Source organism: Rhinatrema bivittatum, unplaced genomic scaffold (genome assembly GCF_901001135.1).
Source record: "Rhinatrema bivittatum unplaced genomic scaffold, aRhiBiv1.1, whole genome shotgun sequence".
Classification (NCBI taxonomy): Eukaryota; Metazoa; Chordata; class Amphibia; order Gymnophiona; family Rhinatrematidae; genus Rhinatrema; species Rhinatrema bivittatum.
Window position 1 is genome coordinate 37255 of NW_021821359.1, and position 18218 is coordinate 55472.

Sequence of the window (18218 nt, forward strand, 5' to 3'; positions counted from 1 at the left end):
TAACCCTGAAATTACACCAGAGAATCCACATTCAGGGGAACACTTTCACTTGTATTGAATGTAAGAAAAACCTTTTTAGCAGGGAATCTTTACTAATGCACCAAAGAACGCACACAGGTAAGAGATCCTCATCTTGCCCTCAAGATGGAGAAGCTTACAGCTCCGAGTTCTGTTTATTAAATCCCCAGAAAATGGAGAAAGAAGAGAGAACATTTTCATCTTCTGAAAGAGGAGAAAACATCATTCAAAAGCAAGACCTAATAATAAATGAAAAATCACAGAGAGAAGAAAAATTATTCATGTGTACTGATGGTGACAGAAACTTCAATGAGAGAGAAATGTTCACAGGAGAACTAAAATTCCAAACAGGGGAGAGAGCAGTTTCAACTAGTGAAGGCAATAAAATCTTATGTTATGAGAGAGTCTCTTCAAGAAATGGAAAAAAGCATGATGAGCAACCATTGTCTTGCTTTCAGGCTGAAAAATATTTCAATAGGAAGGCAACCATCCCACAGCAGAGGAAAATGCTGAAAGCAGAAAGTCAATATATATGTACTGAGTGTAGTAAAAGCTACAAGACAAAGTATAATCTCATAATCCACCAGAGAATCCACACTGGAGAGAAACCATTTACATGTCATGAGTGTGGTGAAAGCTTTAGTGCAAAGGCCAGACTCAAAGACCATCAGAGACTCCACACTGGAGTAGAACCATATACATGTACTGAGTGTGGTAAAAGCTTCAGTCAGAAGCATTATCTCACAATTCACAAGAGAATCCACACAGGAGAGAAACCATTTGCATGCACTGATTGTGATAAATGCTTTAAGTCTAAGGTAGAAATCAAAATCCACCAGAGAAGCCACACTGGGGAGAAACCATATACATGTACTGAGTGTGGTAAAAGCTTCACGCAAAAGCCTAATCTCACAATGCACCAGACAATCCACACTGGAGAGAAACAATTTACATGTACTGAGTGTGGTAAAAGCTTCAGGCAGAAGCATAATCTCACAATGCACCAGAGAATCCACACTGGAGAGAAACCATTTACATGTACTGAGTGTGGTAAAAGCTTCAGCAAGAAGCATAATCTCATAATCCACCAGAGAATCCACACTGGGGAGAAATGATTTACATGTACTGACTGTGGTAAAAGCTTCAGGCAGAAGCATTATCTCGCGATTCACAAGAGAATCCACACATGAGAGAAACCATTTGGATGCTCTGATTGTGATAAATGCTTTAAGACAAAGGAAGAAATCAAAATGCATCAGAGAATCCACACTGAAGTAGAACCATATACATGTACTGAGTGTGGTAAAAGTTTCAGACAGAAGACATCTCTCATATGGCATCAGAGAATCCACATTGGAGTGAAACCAAGTCCTTGTACTTTGTTCTGAAGTTTTTACCTCACAAAGGACAAACTTTCAAGTCACCTGAGAAGGCACACAGGAGTCTAATGAATTCACTCAGTCTCCTATAGAAATTGAAATTGTAGACTGGACTGATAAGGATCTTAAATAATTGGAAGCAAGAAGAATGAAATTTCCTCTGCGCTCAGGCAGGCCGATCTGGGCAAGTGGGTTATGCACCTCTACCAGCAGATGGAAATGGATTAAAAGCTGACATCACATAGAAAGCCAGAATTGGCCTCACGACGCTAATGCGCCCGCTTCCCGAAGGAGGGCTAACTTGTCCCAATATTCATTGATATAATATAGTTATCTGTTATGTCATATTCGGGATTGGCTGGGCAAATCGGATGTTCTAATTCCGAAAAATCTACTCCGAGACTGGTGCGCCCCATTGGACTTGGGTAACCTTCTGATAGCTCCCAAGTCCTCTCTTCCAGCACACAACCAAAACTTTCCCTATTTTATAGCCTGTTGCACAGCATGGAAACGCCTATGCTCGCAGCTGCGTCTGTCATGGCGGACATTGATCTTTGCACCGATTGTGGGACTTCCAACAAAACTCGGCGTTCCTCCTCTGGAAAGAAGCAGGCCTTACCCATGTCTTCCAATTACTCGATGCCTCTGGATCTCAGCTCTGTACCTTCACAGACCTATTTTGAGATTTTGCCAAGAAGTTTTTTCACATATCTCCAAATAAGACGCATTCCTTTTTTCTTTTTTTTTTTTTTGTAATTTAAACTTTATTTGAGAGAGTAAGCAAAATATACAGTACAACAAAGAACAATATGTAACCATAATTGTACAAATATTCACAATCAACAAAAGGAATAAACTGATAAAGCAACTGGATCTCTGTTTGCCTCTTTAAATCCCCCCTCCCCCCCTCCCCCCTTGTCCCTTGGGATCTTACAGAAATTAAGTTCAAGCTGGGTTCTATAAAATGTACAGAATATATTAAATAAAAAACAAAACAGTTCAGGCAACCGACTGATTCTGTCTCCAAAGTAAATAAGGATTCCAGATACGGTGAAATAACCCTAGTTGTTTCTGTCTGTGGGCCGTTATTTTACTAAGAGTAAAAAGCGAAGAAACACAGGATTGGATCTTAACCAATGTAGGCAAGGCCATGTCTTTCCAGTGAAAAGCTATTTCACATTGAGCCGCAGTGGCCACTAGTTTAATAAATTGCTGAAGCGATCTGTCCCCCTGAGGGCATGCAGAATTCAGTAAGGCTACTGAGGGTGTAAGAACAGTAGCTGTTTGGGTGATATCTGTTAGCCAGCTGGCCAAGGCCCTCCATAACTGTGTAATAGTTGCACACTCCCACCAAAGGTGGAAGAAAGTCCCCTCTCCCCCCACAGCCCTTCCAGCATCTGTTGCGGGATATATTTTATGCAACCTAACGGGAGTAAAATACCATCTGTATAATAGTTTAAAACTGTTTTCAATAAGCGTAGCAGATGTCAAACCTTTGCTACCGGTAAGGAAAGGTTCATCCCAAAAGTCCTCTCCTTGGGAGGATCCTAGGTCACACTCCCAAGATTTGATAAATGCCGGTTTTACTTGTAAGCCCTGAACAAGTAATTTATAAATTTTTGACATGAGTCTTTGGACTTTGCTGACTTACAATAATTTTCAAATAAGGTTACTGTTTTAGCTAAATCAAGTTGTATACCAGATGTGCGTAGATAGCTACTTAGTTGTAAATAATGATATAATTCAGACTGTGGTAGTTCAAATCTTAACTGTAAAGTCGGGAACTCTACCCAGTTAGCATTTTCCCATAATTGGCCGTAGCTATATATGCTTTTAGCTAGCCAAGATCGAAAAACTGTACACGCCTTATCCTCTAAAAAATCCTTTTGATAAAATTTATTTATTTATTTATTTATTTATTTATTTTATATACCGACATTCAATCGAGATATCACATCGGTTTCCAGATAACTAAAAGAATAGGGTGGTAACAGCCCTATTTTACATTATAACATGATAATAAATATAACAATTATAACAGAATTAACAGAAATAACAGAAATACATGGAACAATAGATTATAGTATATAACATATGTACATAAATGACTTGTTGGTAAGAATTAAGTAAAGATAAAATGGGGAAGAATTAACAGAACAAATCTTTTCGCCCACCAGCGTGGGTTTCCATTTGTGCCAAATTTGTAGACTATGTTGAATTGGGGTTGATAAATTGTCCATTTTGGGCCAGAATCTACGGGACTGCCAAAGTAGGTTTGCTAGTGGAGTTGACCCAGAGAGTTCTTGTTCCAAGATTGTCCAAGGTTTGTGAGAAGATGTCCTGTGCCAATCTACTACAACCCACAGCTGGGCCGCTGCATGGTACCTTAAAAGATTGGGGACAGCAAGACTGCCCCTTTCCTTGGGTTGATATAAAACCTTTTGGGCCATCCTAGGGTGCTTTCCCTGCCATAGAAATTTCATAATTCTATGCTGCCATTTTAGCAAGATGGCAGTAGGACTATTACAGGGAATAGTTTGGAACAAATAACTAATCCTAGGTAGTATATTCATCTTGAAGTTGGCGATACAGCCCAGCCAGGAGATGTGGTAACGATTCCATTCTTCCATCTCTCTGTACAGTCTCTTAATAAGAGGTGGATAATTAAGGCTATATACATCCTGATGGGAACCGATATAAATTCCGAGATACTTAATCTTTTCTTTCGCCCACCGAAAAGCAAATCTAGCTTTAAGGTCTCTCACTTGTTCATCCATTAAAGTAATATTCAAGATTTCAGTTTTGTCCCAATTGATGGAGTAACCAGAGACCTGATTATAAGATTTAATGATATCGACAACTGCTGGCAATGATCTCATAGGGTCAGTTAAGGTAAGTATTATGTCATCCGCAAACATAGCTAGCTTAGATGTAAATTTCCCCACTTGTATACCAGTAACCTCATTAGAGTCACCTATTTTCTGCGCCAATTTATTTTATTTATTTATTATTTTGTTATACCGAGTTTCATGACTAGAATCACATCAACCCGGTTTACAATTAACAATGTGTGTAAGGTAGAGAGTAACATAGTAAACAATATTCCCAATTCAAACTTCAAATACAGAAAACAATATTATTGATGTGAGAAAGTTACAATAAAACAGGGAAAATTAACTAGGATCTGGAAAGGGGGGAGAAATTGAACAAAGAAATATTTACATTTCAACCAATTGTATCAATTAATATAGTTGTATAGCAAAAATGAATATATATGACAAGGACGATAATATGGTGCTGTGTATGAGTGGGTAGTTGGTGGATTCTTATTTCAATCCAATTTTTGAATACGAGTTTGTGCTGATGGGTGGAGGTTTTAATCAAGGCCTGGGAATGCTTTTTTGAAAAGCCAAGTTTTTAGTCTTTTCCTAAATGTTAGAGTGCATGGTTCTTGTCTCAAGTCAGGTGGGATAGAGTTCCATAGAGTTGGACCTGCTGAAGAGAAAGCTCTGAGACTGAAGGATTTATGTTGGTAGGTTTTGGCATGTGGAACCTGAAGTGATTCTTTGTAGTATTCCCTGATGGGTCTGGCGGATGTGTGTTTTTTAAATGGGATTTGTAAGTCGAGTTGAGTGTGTTAGTGGATGGCCTTATAGATGATAGTGATGGATTTATACATAATTCTGTAGTGGATCGGTAGCCAATGAAGGTCTTTGAGGATCGGGGTTATGTGGTCGATTTTCCTGGAGTTTGTAAGGATTCTGGCTGCTGTGTTCTGTACCATTTGTAGAGGCTTGGTATAGGAAGCTGGGAGGCCTAATAGTAGTGAGTTGCAATAATCTAGTTTGGAGAAGATTATTGCTTGCAAGATTGTTCTAAAGTCCTGAGCGTGGAAAAGTGGCTTTATTCTTTTCAGAATATGTAATTTGTGGAAGCAATATTTGGTGGTTTGGTTAATGAATGGTTTGAGGTTAAGACGGTTGTCTAAGATGGCTCCTAGGTCTCTTACGTGAGCAGTTTGAAGGAGGGCTGGTGGCTTTGAATGTGTGTTGTTCTTTTATTGAATGTGTTTTGAATATGTGTTGTTGTTTTATTGAAGCCAATGGTTCAATAAATAAAGCAAATAATAAAGGTGAGAGTGGGCACCCCTGCTGAGTGCCTCGCTCAACCGGGAAGAACGTGGAGTAACCACCATTCACTTTAATACAGGTACATGGATTATCGTATAACTTTTGAATCCAATTTATAAAAAAAACTGCCAAATCTCATTTTTGTAAAGCTTGAAATAAAAAGGGCCAATGGACCAAATCAAAAGCTTTATCTGCATCCATGGCCATCAATAAAAATGGAATCTTATGACGTTTGACCCACCATAGAGAGTTCAATAGTTTACGAACGTTATCAGATGACAAACGGCCAGGGATAAACCCTGCCTGATCTGCGTGATTAATCTGTGCAATATAGACATTAAGCCTGTTGGCCAATATTTTGACTAATAATTTTAGGTCTATATTGAGCAAAGATATGGGCCTATAGGAGCCGTATTGTGTGGAGTCGCGGCCTGGTTTTGCGAGAACAGTTATTCCGGCCACATTCAAATTGGGGCTTAAAATACCTTCCGTTCGGAGAGCATTGAACATGTTGGTGAGAGGTACAAGTAAGTCACCTGCAAAACACTGATAAAATCTGGCAGTAAAACCGTCTAAACCCGGTGATTTATTCGTTTGAGTTGCTTAGGGGCGGATTTTAAGAGCCCTGCTCGCCTAAATCCGCCCAAATCAGGGCGGATTTAGGCGAGCAGGGCCCTGCGCGCCGGTGAGCCTATTTTACATAGGCTCACCGGCGAGCGCAGACCCCGGGACTCACGTAAGTCCCGGGGTTCTCCGAGGGGGGGCGTGTCGGGGGGCAGGCCCGGTCGTCGCGGCGTTTAGGGGGTGTGCCGGGAGCGGGCCCGGGGGCGTGGCCGCGCCCTCCGGACCCGCCCCCAGGTTGCGTCCCGGCGCGCTAGCGGCTCGCTGGCGCGCGGGGATTTACGCCTCCCTCTGGGAGGCGTAAATCCCCCGACAAAGGTAAGGGGGGGCTTATACAGGGCCGGGTGGGTGGGTTAGGTAGGGGAAGGGAGGGGAGGGCAAAAGGAAGTTCCCTTCGAGGCCGCTCCGATTTCGGCGCGGCCTCGGAGGGAACGGGGGTAGGCTGCGCGGCTCGGCGCGCGCCGGCTATACAGAATTCATAGCCTTACGCGCGCCGATCCAGGATTTTAGCGGATACGCGCCGCTCCGCGCGTATCTACTAAAATCCAGCGTACTTTTGCTGGCGCCTGATGCACCAGCAAAAGTACGCCTATTCGCGGGATTTGAAAATCTACCCCTTAATGCGTTGAAAGTGCTTATGCACTTTCAACGCATAGCCAGCATAGCTCTCTGCTTCAATGGCAGGGGAGAAAGTCTGTTACTTCACTTTCAACGCATAGCCAGCATAGCTCTCTGCTTCAATGGCAGGGGAGAAAGTCTGTTACTTCACTTTCAAAGCATAGCCAGCATAGCTCTCTGCTTCAACGGCAGGGGCAATGTAGAAAAGAGGATCTATATATAGACAACAACCAACAAGGACTGAATTACATAGTCGAGTAAACAAAAGCATGGGTGTAGCTTGCTTATTGAGATAGTTACTACCCCTAACTATGCTACATATTCAGTTAGATGCAGTTCCAACACTGCTCTCTACATTAATGGTGGGGTGGAAGGGAAATAGAACTAAAAGGTACTAAGAGCCAACGTAACAAGTAAGAGGAAAAAAAAAAGTGCATAGCTTGCTGGGCAGACTGGATGGGCCATTTGGTCTTCTTCTGCCGTCATTTCTATGTTTGTAAAACCTCCACTTCCATAATTTCCTTATCAAGCAATGCACGAGCTTCCTTCGGTAAATTAGGTAAAGTGATATCCTGTAAAAAACAGGAATATCTTTGGGATAATATTCATATTATGTGTGTATACCTCTGAGTAAAAATGCCAAAACCTTTGACTGATATCGTCGTTCGATGTGAGCATAATACCCTGCTCCTCTCTGACTTTAGTAATAATATTTTGCATGCGCTTGGCTCTCAACTTGTTCGCAAGTAGCTTCCCTGCCTTGTTGCCTCCCTCGAAGTATAGCTGTTCTACTTGTTCCAGCTCATAGGCAATTTTAGCCACATCTAATGCCCCAATCTGTGATCTACAAGAATCTAATGCCAACCCAGCTCTTAGTGGGATCTTAGTTTATGCTTACGTTCGAGTTCTAATAAATGTGTTTCTAAGGTTTTACGCTCCTGTAATTCCATTTTTTTAACGTATGAAGCGCGAGCAATGAACGTCTCCCTAATAACTGCTTTCCGATGCAGAAGCACAGCAAGCAAGGGCGCCTGGAAGCTTCGATCGCTTATAGTGCGGATGCACTTTATGATCTGTTATGGACTTTGGCCTAATCCATGGTGTCGGCTCAACGGCTCCTGTGGTTAAGAAACTGGTCGGCGGATATTTCCTCCAAGGCTCAGCTGGGATCGTTGCCTTTCAAGGGGTAAATTGCTTTTTGGTAAGGACCTCGAGGATATGATTCAATCCCTGGGGGAGAACAAGGTTCACTGACTGCCAGAAGATAGGCCCAAGTCGAGGGGCTCCTTTTCTTCACGGTCTCGATTCAGAGGGAATCGCAGATTTCGTCCGTCCAGAGCTCCAGCTTCTTCCTTTCAGCAAGCGTCAGGTCGCCAACAATCATTCCAGTCTCTGAAAGCCGCCTTATCTAATGCTCCAGCATTAGGGCTTCCAGACTACGGAAAGGATTTTTATTTCACATGTCATGAGGTTGCAGCTGTAGCAGCTGGAGTGGTAACCCAGGACCATGGAGGAAAAAAGAAACCCATTGGGTATTATTCAGCCCAGCTAGATTCTGCGGCATCTGCCTTTCCTGTTTGCCTAAGGGCTGTTGCTGCAGCAGCCCTGATGGTAGAAACATCTCAATCATTAATTCTCTGCCACCCTTTGCATCTCTGTTTACCACATGCTTTGTTCACAGTTTTAAACAATGCAAAGACCCAGGTAATCACTTTGGAAAGCATGATGAGGTATGAACTCCTTTTACAATCAGGAAATATTATCTTTCATCACTGCTCTGCTCTCACCCCTCCTACTTTACTACCAGAAATAATTGACTTAGAAACCCCAGACCATGACTGTGCAATGCTAATGGAATATGAACTGACGCCCAGGGAAGGTTTAACAGATATCCCTCTTGCTAATGTTGACGCAGTTTATTTTGTAGATGGCTCTGCTCTCCATGATGATACAGGTTCACTGAAGGTTGGATATGCTGTATGTACCCAGTGGGAAGTGCTACAGGCGGGACCGCTCACTCATGCACGTTCAGCACAGACCGCAGAATTGGTAGCCCTCACTCGGGCTTGTTTTAGAGGAAAGGGATTACGTCTCTCTGTTTACACTGATTCTCGTTATGCCTTTGGGGTGGTTCATGACTACGGGGCATTGTGAAAAGGAGAGGGTTTTTAACAGCTAATGGGGAAATAATTAAGAATGGGTCTTTTGTTAAAAAAAATTACTAGAAGTTATCCTGTTGCCTCTTGAGCTGGCAGTAGTTAAATGGGCTGGACATAGCAAAGAAGATTCAATTGTAGCCAAAGGGAATAACTTGGCAGATCAGGCAGCCAAACATGCAGCTCTGACCAACAATACTGTGGGGATTGCGGGATGCCATTTGTTAACACACACACCACATAGAGAAAACAAAGACTTTAGTATTAAAAATTTGATTCAGTGGCAGGCGCAGGATAAGGATTATTGGAAGCTGTGGGCAAAAGGAGGGGCCACCGCCCAAAATCATGGACAAGATCGAGTATGGTTTGGCCCAAATGGCGAAGTAGTGGCCCCCCGACATATACTGCCCCATATCTTACTCTCTATACACCAGGCATCCCATGCAGCCCCTGCAGCATTAGTGGGCATGTTCTTTCATCACTGGTGGGGATTGGTCTCAGCAGTCAGGGCTCTGGCTATTACCATATGTTCTCAGTGTATGCAATGTAATTTGTACAAAGCTTGGTCATCACACCCGCACACCTAAAACGCCCCCTAGGCCCTTTCTTGCAAATCCAAATTGATTTTATCGAATTGCCTCTATGCCAAAATTACAAGTACGCTCTAACAATGATTTGCTGTTTCTCAGGGTGGGGGGAGGCTTTCCCAGTAGTAAAGGCAGATGCAATTTCTGTAGCTAAGATTCTGCTGAGAGAGTTTATTCCAAGGTATGGAATTCCAGAATCAATTGATAGTAATCAAGGGACACACTTCATAAATGACATAGTAATATCGTTAAGTAAGGCGTTAGGCATCTCTCTGATTCCATACCCTCTACAGACCCCAAGCCTCTGTCCTTATAGAAAACTTCAATAGCAGGCTAAAAACTAAATTGGGCATTATCATGGCTGCAATGAATTTAACTTGGCTACGGGCTCTCCCTTTAGCAGTAATGGCCCTGTGGGCATCACCTCATTCCAAGACAGGGCTTACCCCATTTGAGATAGTCACTGGACGACCAATGGCTATTGGTCCTATACCGAAACCCTCTACCGCCCTCATATTTTCACAGGAGGAATATTTAACCCATTATTTGTTTATGTCAAATGCCTTTTCAGTATCCAGCGAGATAACGACCCTTGACATGCCCTTCACGTTGGCCAAGTGCAAAAAATTAACAACCTCTTAGTACTGGATGTGGAGTTTCACATCATCACAAAGCCAACTTGGTCAGAGTGCACCTAATGCGTGAGCAATGTCTCAAGGCGGATCTGTAACACCTTAGCAAGTATTTTAATATCTGAGTTAAGTAAAGATATCGGTTTATAAGACCCACACTCCAGGGTATCCTTCCCCTTTTTGTATATAACTGATATGATAGCATCGGCCAAGGGGTCCAGTGATTATCTTGCCTCTTCCGCGGCATCAAATACCATCAGAAGATAGTTAGAGACTTGTGACAGAAATGTTTTGAAAAAAAACATCAATGGAATACCCATCTGGGCCCAGGCATTTATTTCCAGAGTTTGAAATATCGACCTACATTTCCCCAGGGCTGCAAGAGTTTGAGGAGACCCAGTAGGCTTATGCTGGATCTCTAGGTCTCGATTCTCAGCTAACAGAACAGATTCCTTCTTCTTTTTCTCCTGCTGGCAGGTCTGATGAGTTTACCCCTAAGAAAGGCTTTAAAGGTTTCCCATCTCAGTATGGGCCTGTAGTCCCCCTCTGGATTGTGAAGATCAAATTCCGCTACAGCCTCTTTAACAAGGTCGGGAACACACTTATCCCCTAAAAGAGAGGCTCAAATTGAGCAACTTCTAAGGTTAAACAAAGCTGCACTGGGTAATGATCAAAGATAGTGCAGGACAATATTGTGCTCCTGTCCATTTTAGATAGCAGATCTGGAGTGCATAGAAAAAACTCTATCCTGCTATGAGACTCGTGCCTGGGGAAATAAAATGTGTAATCTTTTTCCTTGGGAAGAAAGTGCCACCAGACATCTGTAAGATCCCCCAATCCCAAATTAGGAGGAGTGTGAGAGCGGGGTTGAGAAGTTCTATCAACCAAAGTGTCAGGACTAAGATTCCAGTCCTCGCTCATGCATAAATCCTCAAACCCAAACGTTGCTATCTTATCCGTAAAGATATCAAAAAACCTCCTTTGTTCAGTGTTGAGAGCATTTACATTCACTAATGTAATCGGGACAGAATGTAATAGAAAAAATCTGTGCCACAAAGGAGAAGTGGGCTCAGGGATATCAATTGGGTTGCCGTCGTGCATCAAGATCACAATGCAAGTTGACACAGTTACCATCACGAACAGCCGTCTCAGCGCAAGAAGGCCTAGTGACTCCCCTGCTCGTCAACCAAAGGCGCCATCGAAAACAGGCACAGGTTATCCTCAAGGAAGCACAAGAAAAAGAACAAAAAAAAGGATAGGAAGAAAAAAGTAGAAAAAAAAATTCCCTGGAGTCACGTGATGCGGTGGGCTCCATAAGTCGCACAGTGCAGAGCTCCGGATGCGGCCTCCTCTCTTTTGATTTTTTTTTGTACAATGAATGCCCGACGTTTTTTTGTTTTTATTTCCCCGCCTCTACAGCAGGAACTTACCGAGCTTCGGTGGGAGTGAATTTTGCGCTTTGTGGTGCAGGCAAGTCGCTTACAACAGTGAAGAGAGACAAAGAGAATGTTAAACTGCCTTCTCCCAAAATGGCCGCTGGGATGGGTCTGCTGCGATGGAGGATTTTGAATCGACTTTTAGTAATGAAACTCACAGATGCCGTCGTGCTGGCCTTCGATACCAGATTTGCCCATATTTCCACTCAAATTGAGGAACTGAAATCTTTTCTCACTGAAATGGGACCGCAGCTTGATCACGCTGAAGGGCCGATCTCAGGAGTGGAAGATGACGTGCTGCATCTTGAAAAGCATGTACATGCACTGGAGAAGGCAATGGCGGAAAAAGAGGATAAGATTGATGATTTTGAGAACCATGCACGGAGGAAAACCTACGTTTCATTGGCATTATGGAAGATGAAGCGACCACTGATTTGAATAAGATACTGGAGGAATGGCTACTGGATAGCTTGGGCCTGCAGGACCTGCGTGGCAAAATGGTCTTTGAGAGGGTGCATTGTTATAGGGCCCAGGATACAGGGCAGAACCAGGCCCAGGATAGTCATGGGTAAATTCTCTCATTATGCCTACAAAGGAATGATCCTGCGAGCCTTTTATTAAAACAAAGACTTTACTGTATAAGGAGCAGAAAGTGCTAATTTTCCAAGATTTTTCCAGTCGGGTGATGATGTTCTTTTTCTTGTGCTTCCTTGAGGATAACCTGTGTCTGTTTTCGATGGCGCCTTTGGTTGAAGAGCAGGGGAGTCACTAGGCCGCATCCGGAGCTCTGCACTGTGCGACTTATGGAGCCCACCGCATCATGTGACTCCAGGGAATTTTTTTTTCTACTTTTTTCTTCCTATCCTTTTTGTTCTTTTTCTTTTGCTTCCTTGAGGATAACCAGTGCCTGTTTTCGATGGCGCCTTTGGTTGACGAGCAGGGGAGTCACTAGGCCTTCTTGGGCTGAGACGGCTGTTCGTGATGGAATTTTCACCTTCCAGTTTGGTTGAGCAAAATATTCGATCTGCACTTCAGTATCCTGCACCTTAAGGATTTGGCACCAGGGCAAGCGTGGCTGAGGAAGCAGAGCAGTTTGTCTCTCAGCTGCAGATCTCATCCACTTGAAGATGTGGCATGGGGGCTCCTTTGGCTGTTAGAGCAATTAGTTATAGAAGACTGATATTACCTTTTTTCCCCCCAGAATTCAGCTTATTTCATGGCTGCAGAAACTCTTTTGGTGACTTATTTGTTCTGTGTTTTTCCCCCTTTTTCCTGCTGTGTACTTCTAGCAGGGACTTATATTTGCGTATACTGTTTGATGCTGGCTTCCTTTAAATTCTTACCATTTTTATTTCATTACGTATTTGAAGACGTGGGGCTTCTTCTTAGCTGAGTCTTTTTATTTTGTGTTTTTCTTCTTATAGGTCTCCTGCATTCAAGGAAGGCTGTATTGGCTGTTGCATGTGGCGTTCCCTTACTTTAAGGTCCCTATTTTGGTTTCTGAACCCATGATTGACCCCTGGCAGGGTACCCATGGGTAGTGCGTTCTCTCTCTGTGACACAGAATTTGTGTTTGTTTCTTCTTGGAAGAAGGATCCAACAGAAGAAAATAGAATAATGAATAAATGTTGGCAAGTTAAATGTAAGACATTGATAAGGCAGGCTAAGAAAGAATTTGAAAAGAAGTTGGCCGCAGAGGCAAAAACTCACAGTAAAAACTTTTTTAAATATATCCGAAGCAGAAAGCCTGTGAGGGAGTCAGTTGGACCGTTAGATGATCGAGGGGTTAAAGGGGCACTTAGAGAAGATAAGGCCATCGCGGAAAGATTAAATTATTTCTTTGCTTCGGTGTTTACTTAAGAGGATGTTGGGGAGGTACCCGTACTGGAGAAAGTTTTCATGGGTAATGATTCAGATGGAGTGAATCAAATCACAGTGAACCTAGAAGATGTGGTAGACCTGATTGACAAATTGAAAAGTAGTAAATCACCTGGACCGGATGGTATACACCCCAGAGTTCTGAAGGAACTAAAACATGACATTTCAGACCTATTAGTAAAAATTTGTAACCTATCATTAAAATCACCCATTGTACCTGAAGACTGGAGGATAGCAAATGTAACCCCAATATTTAAAAAGGGCTCCAGGGGCGATCCGGGAAACTAAAGACTGGTTAGCCTGACTTCAGTGTCAGGAACAATAGTGGAAAGTGTTCTAAACATCAAAATCACAGAACATATAGAAAGACATGGTTTAATGGAACAAAGTCAGCATGGCTTTACCCAAGGCAAGTCTTACCTCACAAATCTGCTTCAATTTTTTGAAGGAGTTATTAAACAGGTGGATAAAGGTGAACCGGTAGATGTAGTATACTTGGATTTTCAGAAGGGTTTTGACAAAGTTCCTCATGAGAGGCTTCTAGGAAAAGTAAAAAGTCATGGGATAGGTGGCGATGTCCTTTCGTGGATTGTAAACTGGCTAAAAGGCAGGAAACAGAGAGTAGGATTAAATGGACAATTTTCTCAGTGGAAAAGGGTAAACAGTGGAGTGCCTCAGGGATCTGTTTTGGGACCCTTACTTTTCAATATATTTATAAATGATCTGGAAAGAAATACGAGTGAGATAATCAAATTTGCAGACGATACAAAATTGTTCAGAGTAGTTAAATCACAAGCAGATTGTGATAAATTGCAGGAAGACCTTGTGAGACTGGAAAATTGGGCATCGAAATGGCAGATGAAATTTAATGTGGATAAGTGCAAGGTGATGCATATAGGGAAAAATAACCCATGCTATAATTACACAATGTTGGGTTCCATATTAGGTGCTACAACCCAAGAAAGAGATCTAGGTGTCATAGTGGATGATCACGAGGTAGGACCGGCGCAGGCCGTGGACACCGCGGGCCCAGCACGGACGCAGGCACCCGACTCCCCGACGGGAAAGACTGAGGAATGGGCCGAGACAACCTGCTATAGTTTCTGCCTGGTTCCAGTACCCGAGTCCTGCTACAGTTCCTGCCTGGTTCCAGTACCCGAGTCCTGCTATAGTTCCTGCCTGGTTCCAGTACCCGAGTCTTACTACAGTTCCTGCCTGGTTCCAGTACCCGAGTCCTGCTATAGTTCCTGCCTGGTTCCAGTACCCGAGTCCTGCTATAGTTTCTGCCTGGTTCCAGTACCCGAGTCCTGCTATAGTTTCTGCCTGGTTCCAGTACCCGAGTCCTGCTATAGTTTCTGCCTGGTTCCAGTACCCGAGTCCTGCTATAGTTTCTGCCTGGTTCCAGTACCCGAGTCCTGCTACAGTTCCTGCCTGGTTCCAGTACCCGAGTCCTGCTACAGTTTCTGCCTGGTTCCAGTACCCGAGTCCTGCTATAGTTCCTGCCTGGTTCCAGTACCCGAGTCTTACTACAGTTCCTGCCTGGTTCCAGTACCCGAGTCCTGCTATAGTTCCTGCCTGGTTCCAGTACCCGAGTCCTGCTATAGTTTCTGCCTGGTTCCAGTACCCGAGTCCTGCTATAGTTTCTGCCTGGTTCCAGTACCCGAGTCCTGCTATAGTTTCTGCCTGGTTCCAGTACCCGAGTCCTGCTATAGTTCCTGCCTGGTTCCAGTACCCGAGTCCTGCTATAGTTTCTGCCTGGTTCCAGTACCTGAGTCCTGCTATAGTTCCTGCCTGGTTCCAGTACCCGAGTCCTGCTATAGTTTCTGCCTGGTTCCAGTACCCGAGTCTTACTACAGTTCCTGCCTGGTTCCAGTACCCGAGTCCTGCTATAGTTTCTGCCTGGTTCCAGTACCCGAGTCCTGCTATAGTTCCTGCCTGGTTCCAGTACCTGAGTCCTGCTATAGTTTCTGCCTGGTTCCAGTACCCGAGTCCTGCTATAGTTCCTGCCTGGTTCCAGTACCCGAGTCCTGCTATAGTTCCTGCCTGGTTCCAGTACCCGAGTCCTGCTATAGTTTCTGCCTGGTTCCAGTACCCGAGTCCTGCTATAGTTCCTGCCTGGTTCCAGTACCCGAGTCCTGCTATAGTTTCTGCCTGGTTCCAGTACCCGAGTCCTGCTATAGTTTCTGCCTGGTTCCAGTACCTGAGTCCTGCTATAGTTTCTGCCTGGTTCCAGTACCCGAGTCCTGCTATAGTTTCTGCCTGGTTCCAGTACCCGAGTCTTGCTATAGTTTCTGCCTGGTTCCAGTACCCGAGTCTTGCTATAGTTTCTGCCTGGTTCCAGTACCCGAGTCTTGCTACAGTTCCTGCCTGGTTCCAGTATTTCAGTCTTGATACAGTTCCTGCCTGGTTCCAGAACCCATACTCTGTTACAGTGTAGTCACTGTGTTAGTCTGGTTCCAATTACCCGTCCTGATCCACCAATCACCTAAGTCCCAGCGGCCGGGGTCCTTCGGGCTCCTCCCGGGGCAGTGCCAGCTTCCAGGGTGAATTGCATCTACGTCCAGCCTGATCATCTGCCTATCGGCCTACTGTATAGAGACAGTATCCTTCTTTCCCAGTCTCCAGTGGGTCGGCCCAAGGGTCCACTAAACCGAGACTCCCATAACACTCTTGGCGTTATTTGAAATTTTTGCTGCCACTTCATGGGTTTCAGGGCCCAATTTATGAGGCCATACAGGTTCTTTATTCTAACCCTGAAGCTAGGGTGCGGGTAAATAATTCCTTTTCTCCATCTTTCCCTTTAAAAAGGGGGACCAGGCAGGGGTGCCCTCTTATCGCTTCTGCGATTTATCCTCACACTCGCGCCTCTGGTATTGACTTGGATTGCTATGACGGCTGAGGCACAAGACTCCCTTTTCTTAAAGTTTTACTCTTTGCAGATGACTTTGTACTTTTTCTACCAGGAGCTAGGAACTATCTGTCCCAAACGCTGGAGATTTTTTTCACAGTCTATGGCAGTTTTTCTGGCTTGCGGCTCAATTTGGATAAATCAGAGGTCTTAGGCCTTTCGGGCACATTACATTCTGATTGGCAGGATTTCCCCTTGAAATGGGCAAAAAACAAGCTTAAATATCTTTGCCTATTTATCCTTAGAGACCCGTCTATGTGGTATTCTCTGAATGTTGTCCCCCTTCTCAGTGATTTTCAGAAATTATGTGATAAGTGGGTGCACGTCCCAGTTTCCTTTAAGGGTTGCATAGCCCTCATAAAAATGATGCTACTTCCTAAACTTTTAATAATATTGCAAATGATTCCCATTAGCCTATCTCAAAAAGATGTCAGGGGAATTAAACATACATGGAGGGGTAAGAAAGCGAGAATGTCTTGCAAAGCCCTTATGAACCCCTAAAGAGAATGGAGGGGAAGATTTTCCTAAAATTAGATTTTACAACATCGCTTGCCATTTAAGGCCTGTGTGTGTTTGGTTAAGCAATGCAAGTCTCTATTCTGATGAGGTCCTGGAGAGGGCTCTGGTCGCTCCGCTCTCTTTGGGGGGATATTCTTCCTGCCCCAAGGAACTCTCTCCCTCCTCATCTGCGTAATTCAATGTGGATGAAATCTGCATGGGCTGCTTGGAAATCTTTACGAGCTCATTTGTCCTTACCATGGGACAAATCGTTTTTCTTGCCTCTTAGAGGTATCCCTTACTTCCCACCTGGGGATACTATGGCTTTTTACAAAGAGCTCGATAAAAGAGAGCTTTGATATTGCCCTACATTAATTTGAATGGCGTTTCAGTCATGCCGTTATCTTATCTATTTACAAATTAGGAGATTTATGATGTCCCTTTTTCATTTGCAATGAACTCAATAGACTTTGGGGTTTTTCAAAGGTTTTACCTTTTGGGTTCTGGAAGAAAACATACTTTGTCGGGATTGTATACATTTTTATACTCTTGTCAATCCTACAAGAGTCTTACCTCTTTAGCTAGTGTCTGGAGCACAGACCTTCAGACTGGCATTGATGATGCTATTTTTGTATGTGTGAATGCTTTATATGGAAATTCTGAAGGGGGCTCTGCTTCTAGAGTTACAATTTAGAATTATGCATAGGATGATGTACTCATCGATTCGTTCGTTCCTTTAAGGCTGGCATAGCGGATCATGGGAATTCTCTTAATGTGGCCAGGACAGCAGATACTTTGTGTCAGGGGCTGTGAGAGTGTCCTCAAATTCAGTTATTTTGGGAGGGTATTTTTGAAGCTGATGGACAATGGTGGGGAACTTCCATAGTCTGCTCAGTGAAAGTCTGATTGCTGGGGATGGAACTGGATAATGTACAACTGGGTAAATCTGGGATTATATTTCTTTTGAAAGTTGCCTAGTGGGGAAACGGTGTATTCTTTTGAAATGGCTGGATTCGGCTGCTCTCACATGCGTTCTTTGGCACAAAATGTAATTGAGATATTTATGTTTGGAATCTCACTCCATTCTGGTGAAAGCGGTGTCTTACTTATGAGGTTTCTCTTCAATTTGGATGAAGGGAATGGAAAATAAAACAGAGGATGACATAATGCCTCTGTATCGCTCCATGGTGAGACCGCACCTTGAATACTGTATGCAGTTCTGGTCACCACATCTCAAAAAGGATATAGTTGTGATGGAAAAGGTAGAGAGAAGGACAACCAAAATGATAAAGGGGATGGAACAGCTCCACTATGAGGAAAGACTAAAGAGGTTAGGGCTGTTCAGCTTGGAGAAGAG

At 43.6% G+C, this 18218-nt stretch overlaps 1 protein-coding gene across 1 annotated transcript; it reads left to right on the forward strand.

Moving 5' to 3' along the window:
• The first annotated feature begins 191 nt into the window (after nt 1-191).
• LOC115082625 (oocyte zinc finger protein XlCOF2-like) lies at nt 192-10754 on the forward strand. Its single transcript, XM_029586835.1, has 3 exons — nt 192-744; nt 9612-9690; nt 10619-10754. The coding sequence occupies exons 1-3, from the start codon at nt 192-194 to the stop codon at nt 10752-10754; spliced, it is 768 nt and encodes a 255-aa protein (XP_029442695.1).
• Nucleotides 10755-18218: the final 7464 nt, after the last annotated feature.